Here is a 14800-nt window from a genome sequence, read left to right on the forward strand (position 1 = left end):
ATTGTAAGTAATTTTAAATCCTTCCAGCAAGACAAAAGCCTGATGTATTTTGAAGTTTGTTCAATAAAAAGGGTAAAAAATTGAAAATTCAGTTTTCCTAGATTAGTAAGAGTTATAAGTTGGTAATTGTCAGGACTCCAGTCTGTGTGTTTGTCGTTCTGTGTTGTTCTCCCTTCCGCCATCAGGAGGCGCCTGGTTCTGGTCCGCCTCCTCACACACCTGTTGATGGTTGCCTCGTTAGCGGAGTGCTCTTAAGCTGCTGATTGCCACTACCTCGACGCCAGAGTGTTTGCCAGTTTTGGGTACTCTAGCCAAGCTGAGTTTTACTGAGAAAGACTGAGTTCTTGTTCTACCTGAGTTTTAACTTTGTTTTTTGTTTTTGCCTCTCGGCAGGAAGTCTTCCTGCGAAACTGGATCTTTTCTGACCTTCTCTCGCTGAAGGAATCAACTGAGCCTCAAACCAAGCTGGGGATTCAAACGGGAGGTTTGGATCCTTCTTCCTTGAAGAGGACGTTGAGTTAACTCTCTGAGCAAGGGAATCATCTCCATTACGACCCGTTCAAGTACCGCAAGAAATCTGAGTGGTTGTTGCTCCGTTCAGCAACAACCATCAGAGTTCTGGGTAAACCCTGTTCCGCCCTCCACCGAATCAGAATAACACTGGAAAACAGCACACAGATTGGAGTCAAAGATCCTACGACTTCTCTGGAAATGTGAGTCAACCACCAGATCCTCTTCTCCATATCCTCGAATGAAATGTCCCACTGAGCCTGAACTAATCGTTTGTCTTCCCTTCACCTTCCAGTTCCGGTCGAGCTGAGTTCTGAGCAACTCCGCACCGAGCCTTAACTCTTCAATAAACCTGTTAAAACTTTTCACCAGTGTCTCTCTGAATTGGTTTTACTGTATCTGTATTTTTGGGTCAGACCTCTAGATAAAATCATGACAGTAATTAGACCAGTATACCCTTGCACATACACATTTAACTGTGCAGCTTATTTTTTTTTTGTCGTTGGTTTGTTTTTTGATGAAATCATATTATTAAAGGACACAGCCATTCATTCTCTATTACAGTTTTGTCAGCAACACAAAGAACAGTGATCAGTAGCATCTACACAGGGAAGTCATCATACATCAGCATATATATAAACAATGGATAAATAATATCATCGCATTACAGATCAATTAGAAATTCAGCCTGAAATTGTTTTCATCAGAGTAAGTTTTCACCACTTTAATAATGTGGAAACTTATAAACCATCCTAATGCTTCTGTCGAATAAAAAGAGCCTGGATGGATCAACAAATGAGGGAACACAATTTCAATAAAAAAATTCCACTGTTACGCTAATACGGCTTTATGACTGAATCAAAGTCAAACTAATTTTTAGTAGATAAAAAGAGATTTCATTATACAACAGACTCATGGTCCACAAAGAGAAAATACACAACAACACGACTCAAAAAACAAAATAAAATAAATCTTATTTTAAAACATGCATGCCAATGTTTCAACATAGCAGACTGGTATCTTAGTGCACTGAGAGAGGGGAAGACGACTAATAGACTTGTAAACCAGATTTCTCACAAGTGCCTGGAATGTTCTGACATGTGTTAGTAGAGATGGTATATTTCAAATAAGCTTTTATTTTGGAATCTAGAAGGGTTTTTTTTTTTGTATTTTTATGGTATCGTTTAGTCCTAGCTTACTGCTTTCGTAAGTCCCCTGCTAAGTCTCTAAGTCACTGCTATTGGTAAATTTTCAACTGATAACTTTTCTTCATAGATATCAGAGAATTGTAACCCTATGGACCTGCAGGGACCCATTTTAAAACAAAAGATAAAACTAAATTTAAGAGTTAGGATCAGCCCTTTTGCATGCATTAGCTAGGAAACGACAATATCTATTTAAAAATATTTGCTAAAAGTTGCAGAATGACTCAGTGGAACAATAAAAGAAAAAGATGAATGGCAGCTGTTGGGACATGATGGAAAACTCAACTGTGGATAAACCTGTAACATTCAGACAGGATCAGTTGTTTCATAAAAATAATTTTGACATTGTTTCTTTGTTTTCCGCTTTTTTTTTCCCTTTCTATTTTTACTTGTGGATAACAATGAAAAATTAAAGGAGACACATAATCCACAACAAACAAAGAACTGCTAATTGGGGTGTTTTTTCTTCCCTAAGACCTTGTTATATATATGTGAATGTGTGTGTGGACTCATTATCTCTGCCAGTTCTGTAGATAACAGTTCTTTTTAATTAACCCGTGGATTGTCTATTCATGTCAAAATCATATACTGCTGTGCTGCTTGTCCGTACAATAGACAAAGAAGAGAAAGTATTAAACTTTCATGTGTGGAAGAAAAGGCAGGTACCATGACTTCGAGCGAGTGAAAATAGATGCTGCTTCCAAACATCAACTTTCACCTCTAATGAGCAGATTTGTGTTTAGTGACTCATCTTAGTTGCGCAGCTGTCAGATTACAAACAGCCAGCTAAAAGAATTAGCCACCGTGAGGAGGCCTGCTCTCAAGCTGTGGTATTCCTGCTGTTATTCATTAAATATTTACAGAACTCTGCTGGTATAACCTCTGTCCTAAAATAATAATCTTTAATATTTATAAGAACATATTTGCTTAGGTGTTTCAGGCCAAAACCTTAATCGTGGATTAGCAGGGCTTCAAACTTAAAAAAAACAGATGCATGTTTTTGAAAGTTGAAGGGAAATAATTTCTGCTGTACCAGTCCAGTTATTACTGCAATATAAACGCTGTAAAGAAAAAAACACACATAACAAAAGCTATGAATTTATTCATCCATTTATTGTTTACTTCCTTTGTTTCAGAGTTACCTATCAAGATCAATTAAGCATGTGTCTCTAAAATGAACTGAAAACAGAACCAATTCATTTATACAGTGAGGTTGACAAGTAGTTCTAGATTTCAAAATAGTTGTTTTAATCTTAATTAACACTAATCATGTTTATTTTAAAAGTATTATTTTAGTGAGAAGTAAGTTGTTTTTTATAAGACATTATGTAACCCTGTGTCTAACAGAAATGAGCCCCCTTTTAACAAAGACAAAATATATACTGAATAAAAATATAATTGCTTATAACTATAGTTATAGAATGGCTCAGGTTATCCTAAACTATCCCTACAACAATGCTGCTATATGCTTACACTGCTGGAGGACATAGAGACTGGTTTTCACTATTCTGCTTTAAACCAGGCATACACTGTGCGCTTTTTTGCCCTTGTTGGGCCGATTTTCCAGTCGTTAGTTTTTTGATCGGGCCGACTTTCAGCCTCGTATTGCATCGTGTGTTGTGTAGTGTACATGGGGTAACGAGGGGCAATCAGCCTCTCTGGACCATCTCTCGATCAGGACTCATAAGGTCGGGAGATAATCAAAGATGTTTTGTTGTGGGCAAATTGCTCAGTAGGCATGTGCAAACAAGGGTTCTTCTTCTGCTTCTTCCTTTCACACTCTCAAACACAGAAGCATGGCAGGGTAGGGAGTGAAATGGAGTTCTTTCTTTAAAATTGACAGACCATAGTAGCCATGTTTGCTCAGCTATGTCTTTGTCTAAATACATAGCTGCGTTTTCTTTTTAGGGCTTTCAGCACAAAATTGCACAAATTGCCAAGGCAGCGCATTTCACTCTAATGAGCTTCATATTAATCTTGTACTCCACCTCACTGTGGAGCTGAGCCCGACCTGGTTTTTAGATGTACAGTACAGTGTTTGTGGGTAAATACTTGAGTTTTTGCTTGTCAGATTCAAAAGTAGATTTCTCAGTGCATCTAGTACCAGTGTAGCACATCAAAAAACGTTTTTTCTAATATTGAATATTTGAATGTTTAGCTGTTTGCTTATAATGTTTTTATAAAACTTGCAGTGAAATTTCTTAGGTTCCAAAAGGGAACAGAAAATGTAAGCACACCTGAAGGCATAGGAATGTAGGAGGGGGCCGTAGCCCAAAACGTGCCCACATGTTTAAAGGAAAGTTCCCACAAACTGTATTTCTCTAAGGATCACTGTAAGGATTAACTGATGTAACCGTATGAAGGTCTGATGAAGGTCATCCCGACCAAAACGCTACATCAATAAATCCTTGACGGAGAGTGATGAAGTGTGTTGGAACCTTTTTTTTAAACTTGAGGAGGGAAAATAGTTATAATTGACCAACATAGACAACTTTCAGTTTTAACTGATCTTCCATTTGGTCACAGTAGCTCAGCTTCTAACAACAGTGAATACAGCGAAATGACAAGGGGAGAAAAAACTATTTGGTTTTGTATTTAAGATCAATCAAACATTTTTTTCATTTTGACTCTTCTTACTTTCAACAGATTCTAGAATTACTCATCTTCCCACATCCTTTCTTTGACTTCACTTAATTTTTCTATACAAGTCAGAGCAGGTAGCCAATAATGAAGAGTTAAGAGCCTGACACTGGAACTGGGGGAAATCTTCTTCTCATTAAGCTCAGCACTTTAACACCTCCCAAGGTCATTTCTGCTCTCCCTGCTGAGAGGCTCTGTCACTTTTAATAACTTTTAAAGGAAGCATATTTTCTCTCCTTTGACAGATTGAGGAGTAGAGGGACCAGTCACAGACTGACTCAATCATACAGTACCAACAGAGCGAGGAGGTGCGAAGTGAAGAGTCAAGCCTGCAATAACCAACACTTTACACTGTTACTCCACTAAATGTATCACAACAGAAAACAGAAGTGAGATGTTGCTCAGTTACCAACTGTTGGACAGTTATGTTATTATTGCATTCATTGAATTATTGACAAAATATCAGAATTTTGCTGCTCAAATAATGTTTCAATTGAAATTTAGTCTGATGTTGAAATAGTAAGAGTAGAAGGATAGAGTAATACGTGGGGAAATTCAGGTGAAATTCTCTTTTATTCTTACAACAAAATTATTAATATAATTTAAATTCAAAGATATAAGGTTTACAATAGAGACTGACACGGGAGTGGATTTTCACTCCTGTCCCGTCCCACTCCCACAGAAAAAAATGGTGTCCCGTCCCGATCCCAGGCCAGAGTAGAAATCTAAATCCTGTCCCGTCCCACTCCTGGTGAAATAACTCCCACTCCCATCCCGCTCCCATTCAGAATGACTCCCTCTCCTGAACCATTCCCATTTTTGTTGTTTTTGAGCGCGGGTGAAAAACTCAGAGCGGAAGCACTGTTGGTTTTTGGGTCGTGTAGTTTTTTTTTGACTCGCATTATAGTGTAGGCTTCAAGGAAAAAATTTCCAAATTGCGGCGCAAGTACTGGATTTTTTTTCTTTCTATTTTATTTTATTTTTTGGCATCGATCCTAGTTTTTTTTTTTTTTTATTATTGGTTTGCTCCCGCTCCTGTCTGCTCCCATTAATGTTTAATCCTGTACCATCCCAATCCCGTGATCGTTACTAATACTGACTCCCATCCCACGGGAATCCCGTGACCCGTGGGATTCCCGTGGGATTCCCGAAAAAATGTCAGTCTCTAGTTTACAATACAAAAGCTGAGATTTAAAAAACACATTCAGCAAAACATGTTATGTTTAGAAAGTGCATTTATGAGGAAATTTTATTACATCTAACTAACCAAACCATTTTAAACAAAAAGCCTGAAACATGGCAAACTACTGAGTTGTAATTTAGAAATTAAAATGTCCACTGTATAATCTTTACTTAGTAATATGTGGGCGACACTTTCATTGTGGTTGTGTCCTTGGGTAGGACACTTCACCTGCATTGCAGATGGTGGTCAGAGGGCCCGGTGGCGCCAGCGTACGGCAGCCTTGCTTCTGTCAGTGAGCCCCAGGGCAGCTGTGGCTACAATGTAGTTTGCCACCATCAGTGTGTGAGTGAATGGGTGATTGGCTGAATAAGTGTAAAGTGCTTTGGTCAAGTCTCCTTACTTGAAAAAGCACTATATAAGTATTGGCCATTTGTCATTTTTACCATTTCAAAAGCCAGATTAGTGCTACCAGTAAAGAAACAAGATGGGATCCTTTTCTTTCCTACTAGTATGTATTGGACCAGGTTTAAATTTCATTAACTTCCCGCTCCCATTCAGAATGACTCCCGCTCCTGCACCACTCCCATTTTTGTTGTTTTTGAGCGCGGGTGAAAAACTCAGAGCGGAAGCACTGTTGGTTTTTGGGTCGTGTAGTTTTTTTTGACTCGCAATATAGTGTAGGCTTCAAGGAAAAAAACTACAAAATGGCGGCGCCAGTACTGGATTTTTTTTCTTTCTATTTTATTTTATTTTTTGGCATCGATCCTAGTTTTTTTTTTTTGTTATTATTGGTTTACTCCCGCTCCTGTCTGCTCCCATTAATGTTTAATCCTGTACCATCCCAATCACGTGATCGTTACTAATACTGACTCCCATCCCACGGGAATCCCGTGACCCGTGGGATTCCCGTGGGATTCCCGAAAAAATGTCAGTCTCTAGTTTACAATACAAAAGCTGAGATTTAAAAAACACATTCAGCAAAACATGTTATGTTTAGAAAGTGCATTTATGAGGAAATTTTATTACATCTAACTAACCAAAGCATTTTAAACAAAAAGCCTGAAACATGGCAAACTATTGAGTTGTAATTTAGAAATTAAAATGTCCACTGTATGATCTTTACTTAGTAATATGTGGACAACACTTTCATTGTGGTTGTTTCCTTGGGTAGGACACTTCACCTGCATTGCAGATGGTGGTCGAGGGCCCGGTGGCGCCAGCGTACGGCACCCTTGCTTCTGTCAGTGAGCCCCAGGGCAGCTGTGGCTACAATGTAGTTTGCCACCATCAGAGTGTGAGTGAATGGGTGAATGACCGAATGAGTGTAAAGTACTTTGGTCAAGTCTCATGACTTGAAAAAGCACTATATAAGTATAGGCCATTTGTCATTTTTACCATTTCAAAAGCCAGATTAGTGCTACCAGTAAACAAACAAGATGGGATCCTTTTCTTTCCTACTAGTATGTATTGGACCAGGTTTAAATTTCATTAACTTTGCATATTCATCATGTAATCATGAGGCTTTTGTTCTGCTGAAATAAAAAAAGCCGAAAAGTTCTTCAAAAGACTGCAGAGGTCAAAATGCTTCATTGCTGAGTGTAATTAGCTGATTGCAGACCTAAAACTCCCTCCATAGCCAAGGATAAGTGACTTGAATTTAAAACTTGATTTTGGCAGCAATTGGTTCTCCTAGAAGGTCATTGAGCTGTTTCAGTGTTAATTACCAAGAAGTGCCTCATACCAAACTGCTGATCTATGATCTGTGGTGTGAAATGTTCCTTCAAAGTTTAATCAAGTTCATTATTAAGTGATATTTGCAAAGGGACTTTCTATTGTACCTCTTACCATTCAAATATCAGTTTGGTAATAATAGTTGATTAAATCAGGAGTTATGGAAAGCCATTCAGTTTTATATTAATTTGGCTTATTGGCAAGTATATATGAAAACTGGGATGCAATCTTTATTAAGGTAAAGTATTAGATTCACATCCTACCTGTTCCTGTTGGTCAAGCCATTGGTCGACCATTGGATGATTGGCACTAAGGGAAGAACGAATCATGTTTCTCTGAAACTGAGCAGCCCAGGTAGTCGCATCACGAGGAAGACTCCGATAGACTTGGGCTCCTCTTCCCTGCCAATCAAGAAAATGTAGAGTTACTGAAAAGCTTCACTACATAACGGCGATACAGCACAGCTTTAAAGGGAAAATAAAAATTCTTACATTGAAATGATCACGGCTTAAAAATGAAATAGATTAGACGTAACTTTCTAACAAATAGACATAAACTAATTGCTTGATCCAAATGTTATAAATGAAGTTTAAGAAATTAGAGATACACAGAAAACCTGACATTTGAAGCAAACCATTTAATTTAGTCTAAGAAAGAACCAATGAGACCCTTCCTTCAGTCTGCTCCAACAAACATCTCAACCTCCCATGTACGGGTCTTTTTGCTCCTTCGCTTAATACTAGTTCTTAATAATGTAGTTTTGGTCATTTTTTTCTTCACCTTTTTTGTTTTAAAAAATTAGTTTTCAGACACAGAACATCAACTTTTTCTGCCAAGTGTTGAAGAAAGTGAATTAAGTCAGAAAGGACTTCAAGACACACCAGGAAGTATTACTACAAAGTTGTGTTTATTTAGGGCTGGGAACCAAGATTCTACTGAAACAGTGATCAATGTGTGATTATTACTGAAACTATTTCAATTTTTATTTTTCTATTCCTGTATTTGGTCCCCAGTATGGTGGCCGGAAGGACAACCTGCCTAATGCCAATGAAGAAGAATCCACAGGAAGTGTGTTCATGGCGGCGTTCAAAAGTGCGGCCAATCTGCTAGCCAGGTGCGATGTTGCAGAATTAAAAAATAAATATAATAAATGTAAATACGTATTAGGAAATCCTGAAAGCCATTACTTCTAGGAAGGCCAGAAGAGTTAAATTTTGAGCAAAACTGGGAAGCTCAGGGATGGTTTTTTGTTTTAGATTATTGCAAATAGCCCAACTTGGCCTAAGCCTAACCTTAAAACACTAAAACTTATTTTACTTCAAGTGGGATCTCTCTTATTTAAGGTTACGTTGATTACACATAGTGTTATAATGTTTAAAAGTTTTATTTATGGCAATGTTGACAAAAATATAAAGCATATATTTCTTTACAATGACAGTTAGTGTTTCGAGTTGTTGGTTATTGTTTGCACTTTCAGAGTTACTGTCTTAACCTTGACATTTTAGTTTTTCTTTTCATACTGTGGCTTTATGCTGGTTTTGATGTTGTATTTCACCCTTGTGACATTTGCAAAACATTTGGTTATTTTGATATCCTTTGGCTACTTATCTTTCAAATTTACATTTATTCTTTAGCGTTGCTGTTCTAAGTTGTTGTCTTAACCTTGACATTTTGGTTTTGCTTTTAATTGTACAGCTTTATATTGCTTTTGATTTTGCGCCCAACACATGTGCATGCAATTTAAAATGTTTGGTTAGAGTGTGAATATATATATATATATATATATATATATATATATATATATATATATATATATATATATATATATATATATATATATATATATATATATATATATTCTTCAGGATGTTGTCTTTAAAAAGTATTTAAAATACAAAATGATATAAATTATGGCATAGCTGTAGAGTTGCTTTTTGTGAAGAGGGCCTTCTTAGTTGGAGGGGGTAGCAAAGAGGCACTCTGTTGGGCACCGAAGAACCTAGAGCCGGCTCTGGTGTGTTTATATCAAAGAAATTACCTGTTTCCTGAGAACAACACTTTTGATAGGATTATATCATGCAAAGAAAGGGAAACACCCACAACATTAACACCGTCTTAAATCATGATGAGGGGGTCTTATCTTTTACACACTGAGTTGAGCATTGCGGTAAGGTAGGTATTAAGACTGTTTCCCTTGCATTTGGAGCATGCCTTCCACAGGAAGAGAGGATTCATTTTAACCTTTCTTTCTTTATTATTCTTAAGATGCCCACCAACTGTACAAGGTTGAAATCCTGTAATTCAAACACTACAGAAAAGTACATTTGTTTCAATAACTCAGGTAAGTGAAATTGATTATAAAGACTGATTTCTCAGAGGGATGTTTTGAAATGTTGGTTTCTGTTCTTTATCTATTCATCATGGACCCATAAATCATTTTGGTCACAATCAAAATGAATGGAACACATAAAAAAAGATAGAATAACAAAACATGCATAGAAATCACAAAGCACATCATGGGAAGAAGTGGATCACTTATAGCAGCTGAAGAACATCCCTAAAGAGAAATATGAACATATGTGCATAGAGAAAAGGCATGTTGTATTTACATGAAGTGCAGCCCATACCAGACCAGGCTATAAATGGACATCGGTCATAAAATGAACTGTTATATGTCTACGGGGGGGTGGGGTGGGGTGGGGTGAGGCGAGCTCTGGGAAAGAAACTGTGGAGTCACTGAAAAATGTGTTTAAAACCTCCTGCAATGTTCTAATTTCCCAAAGGTACTTTTATTCTAACCAATAAGCCTTATCAAACACCTGTTGTAATTTAATGAATATGACTTTAATTATTTTAAAAAAAATGCACTTGGTAAGACTTCTTGAAATCATTACAGGCAGCACACACAAATCATGCATGTCTTTGGTGGAATTCAGAATGAGCCAGTTTATTCTAGATTAATCTAGATTAATTCCAAGATTACAGTGAGATTAATGTAGTTTGCCACTAGATATACCAGATAAGCCTCTAATAATTTATATTAAAAAAGAATTGAAATTGTTCCACTGCACTAATAGATTATTGCACTTACTTTCAGTAAAATCTTGTCTTAAAAAAAGATGAATTAAAGGAAAATTCCGGTTTTTAACACTTTTAGCCCATTTTCTGTAGTGTCCAGGATGAAATCGAATGATCGACACCAAAATTTTGACAATTGGTCCTGTCTCTGATATTTGGCTCATGCAGAATCCCCCCCCCTGGCTGCTTCAGAATGGCTTCCATAGTGCATGTCCGATAATGTCCTTAAAACAACCTTAAACATTCTTTTTTTAAAATATACTACTCACCGGTTCGTCAGCGCTGTTCAATGACGTTCCAAAAAAAGTTTCGTGAAGAAAAACCGTTCCTGTCTTGTTTTATTTAGCATTTTGTAAATCCCAGAACTATTTTTTCCGATACATCACAACCGCTTATAAACTTCCGCTTCCCGTTCGAATCTGAAGCGTTGCACACTCCAGACCACTAGTTGGCGACGGTATCCTCTACCGTCAAACTCAAAGTCCAATATGTCCTCCTCAAGAATCCACCTTTCGTATTCCATTTTCAGAGTTTTTTAAAGTGTTTAACAGAGACGTTAGCACCTCGACGTCGGAGTACACAGAGTGAAGCAGAAACACTTGGGCCTTGCGAAAAGACTACAACTAAGCGTAAACAGGCCCCATTTCCGTTTCCGGTGGCGGAGGGATATTGACTATTCCAACAGAACTCAATGGGATTTACAAAATGCTAAATAAAACACTACAGGAACGTTTTTTCTTTACGAAACTTTTTTTGGAACGTCATTGAACAGCGCTGACGACCTGGTGAGTAGCATATTTTAAAAAAAGAACGTTTAAGGTTGTTTTAAGGACATTATCGGACATGCACTATGGAAGCCATTCTGAAGCAGCCAGGGGTTGATTCTAAATGAGCCAAATAGCAGAGACAGGACCAATTGTCAAAATTTTGGTGTCGATCATTCGATTTCATCCTGGACACTACAGAAAATGGGCTAAAAGTGTTAAAAACCGGAATTTTCCTTTAACTTAGAAAATCTGCTCTCTCAAAACAAGATCAAAAAGACTTGGTTAGATGGAAACTTTTTGCAAAGTAAAAGACAGCATGCAATGTCTAAGCTTTACGATAAAAGATAATTAGCCTGTATTTGAAAGAGTTAATAGAAGATGTATAATGTAGAAATTATTCAGTATAATTCAGTGTTTTCTTTCATTCTGTTGAGCTTTCCTCACAGTATTCAGGCATAAGCTGTGCAAAATCTAAGCTCCAAAGTTGCATACAAAGAACCAATCTAAATATTTTTTTCCAAGGTAACCTGAGAATAAAGTTGACTTTAGAACATCATCCAAAGGACGAGTTAGAATAATAATAGAATAAATACCCGACCCATTGTTGGGGGATTCAAGATATATGACTTAGAGTTAAGATTTTAGAAACGAAAGCAAAAAATACAATTTTGACGAAGAACCTAAAGTCTAGATATGAGTACAATATTCAATATGTTAAAAAGGTACTTTACTATGCCGATCTTTAGTTGTAAAACGTGAGAAGCGAGGCAATGAGAAAGATAAGAATGTGTAAAGACAACAAGTTATGCTTGGAAAGTTAAATGTTAGACGACAGTTAACAATTGTAAATAAAGAAATCAGACTCCTGACCCTTGCATGCTTTAATAAAACACATGTTTTCAGCAAAGCTCAATGTGCCATGACGGGGGCCTGAGGAAGCAATGCAGACAGGACCATAAAATTCAACTGACCATGTAGAGTCTGATAGGGAGACAGCCTTAATAACCATTACAGTTTTAGCCGCAGAGGAACAACTGAATCCTGTTCACAAACTTTTACGACATATATCATAAAATGCAGAGAAAGCCAAATGTGAAGGAGCAGGATTGATCCAGCTTGCACGCAGAAGCACGAGCTGTTTATTCTTGTTTGCCGACTATAAAGAAATGCTATAAAGTATTGTGAAGCAACTGGGATGTGATGAGTTTACGCTTTTAGCTGTTGACTGAGAACTTCTGTTGGCTTCATAAAATCAGACTCAGCTGCATGGGGATGTTTGACATTTCGGGAAAAGAAATCAAATCAAATAAATCAAGAAAGTGGAAAAACATTGTGCTTTTTTTGTGTAAGTGGATCTATTTAAATGTATTTTGGGAAGAACAAGCTTTCACCAAAGTCCTATTTAGGAGTATTATTCTAAAAACTATTAAGTAAGCCTCTAATTGTTCAAGGTGTTGTGTTTAAAGTTTACCATATGAGCAAGTAGATCGCTAACCTCCAGACCACAGTTTTACTCTTCCTCTTGTCTCTAACATTTTTGGTCAGTGCTGAAGCTCTAGTTTTTGGAGGTTGGTTATAATATAAATAGGGCTGAAACAATTAAGCAGATTAATAGTGATTAATCAATTATTGAAATAATCACAAACTAATTTAGTAATTGATTAATCATTAACTAGAGTATAGAGATTGTAAAATATGTCTTTAGCTCACATAGAAACCCACTTAGAGCAGTTACATCAAAATTGGAAAAAAAAAAAAAAAGTAAACATTTAGCATTTAATATAAAAAAAAGAACTTTCTTTTCTGTCAATATGCTCTATCCAGAACTCCTCAAGTGAGAATTTTTTAGTTTAACCTGGTTTAATTTCATAAAGAATCTTCTTTGGGGGATGGCAATCCAATTATTAATCGATTAAATTAAAAAATAATCGAGAGATGAATCGATTTGCAAAATGAGCCCTAAATATAACCTTCACATTTAGAATAATTTATTAATAAAGGTCAAGTGTCAAACAAACTGTTTATAACAACAGGTTGATAGAGATTTGACCAAAGATGTGTGAGCAAGTTGTAAATGGCGACCCCTGAATACAGGAGCTGACAAAAGGAATAAATTAATAAAGAATTATTCTTAAAAAGCCTTACTTCAGGTAGCATGGCTATTAAGACTGTATCTATGTTTTTTTTTTATGTAACTTTGCTGCCTCTTGGCCAGGACTCCCTTGAAAAAGAGGTTTTTTAATCTCAATGGGATTTTTTTTTCCTTGGTTAAATAAAAATAAAAAAAGACAACAAAGAAATAGAGCCAGTCAATGTTGAGAGAGATTGAAAAGATAACCTAACCTTTCTTTTATTTTACTATTAAAAGAAGGTAACAAATGGAAGAACAAAACTAAACTGTCGTTCTCACTCTATTTTGGAGGGATACTGTCTATATTCTTATTCTTATAAGAAAAAATATTACGGATGCACGATATTGGGATTTTGGCCGATATTTGATATGCCGATATTTTAAAACTCAAGTAGCCGATAACCGATATCGATACTGATGTTAAAGCTGGAAAAAAAATAAGTAGTCATTGAAAATAGAAGTTTTGTTATCCATTTCTGACACTTTGAAAAATAATATACTCAAATATATTTTCATATGCTGATATCAAATAGATTTTTAAAAACGCGGTATCGATCTATTTTACTTTCAAAATCTCGTGAAATTTCATCGTTCTGTTACAAACTCTTGTGATATTTTGCAAATTCTTGTGAGATTTTGTTAGTAAAATAGATCGATACCGCGTCAATATATCAACATATAAAAATATGGCAACATTTGTGAATTTTGGGGGGATTTCGTAGCATAACGATGACATATAGCAATATTTCATTAGTAAAAGAGATTGATATGGTGTTTTTAAATGGCAATATATCAGCATAGGAAGATATTGGGATATTTTAATGTATCAATATTTTTTCCCTCGTCTTTAGAAGTTTTTAAGTCTGTAAAAAAGAAGTTTTTGAGGAAGAAGAAGAAGTAGTATTTTTTTTTTAGACTTTAGAAACTCAGAAGCTGATCAAATATCGGGTTAAATATCGATGGGGTGGCCGATGTCCGATATTCAGTTTTAAGGCCGATAGGGGGCCGATTATATCGTGCTTTTCTGAAAAAAAGAAAGCTGTCTTAGTAATGAAATATGTGTCGCATCTAAATCCTAATCAAAGTCATATAGACCTACTGTATTAGTCAGTATTTGACCATCTCTAGTTTAAAATCTAAAATATTTAGACTGGTTATAAATGACATGGCTTGTTCTACACTGATTAAAATCATACAAATAACCTAACCTATCAAATAACCTAACCTATCAAACTGCTGTTTAAAAATGTTTCTATAAATTTAGGAAAGCCTTTGATTGAGAATAAACAATATTTCCTCATCTCCTGCTGTTATCTTATTCTCATTAGATACATGTTGGATAGAACGAGGCGTTTGCAAAAGACATCTATTCAAGAACTGTTAACAATTGTACTTACAGACACAAGCGACAAGAAAGATAAAACAAATTATGAACATTCTAACAGTTGAAATGTCATGAAAGCTGTAAAAAAACCAAAATTCCGTTTTGTAAACACTCTGTGTATACGAAATGATGATAAAGGTTGTCTAAGTCTAAGTCAGTTTTAATGAAAGA

The 14800-nt window shown here is 36.1% G+C and overlaps 1 protein-coding gene across 3 annotated transcripts in view; it reads right to left on the reverse strand.

Annotated features, from left to right (window-relative positions):
• Positions 1 to 14800, reverse strand: part of LOC119787944 (partitioning defective 3 homolog) — a 502126-nt gene that overhangs the window by 329384 nt on the left and 157942 nt on the right. For all 3 annotated transcript variants that reach the window (XM_038292032.1, XM_038292030.1, XM_038292033.1), the window contains exon 5: positions 7533 to 7670. In XM_038292032.1, coding sequence (XP_038147960.1) covers positions 7533 to 7670 — 138 coding nt within the window. The remainder of the gene's footprint in view (positions 1 to 7532; positions 7671 to 14800) is intronic.

Source organism: Cyprinodon tularosa, unplaced genomic scaffold (assembly GCF_016077235.1).
Source record: "Cyprinodon tularosa strain WSP-4 unplaced genomic scaffold, ASM1607723v1 ctg306, whole genome shotgun sequence".
Lineage (NCBI taxonomy): Eukaryota > Metazoa > Chordata > Actinopteri > Cyprinodontiformes > Cyprinodontidae > Cyprinodon > Cyprinodon tularosa.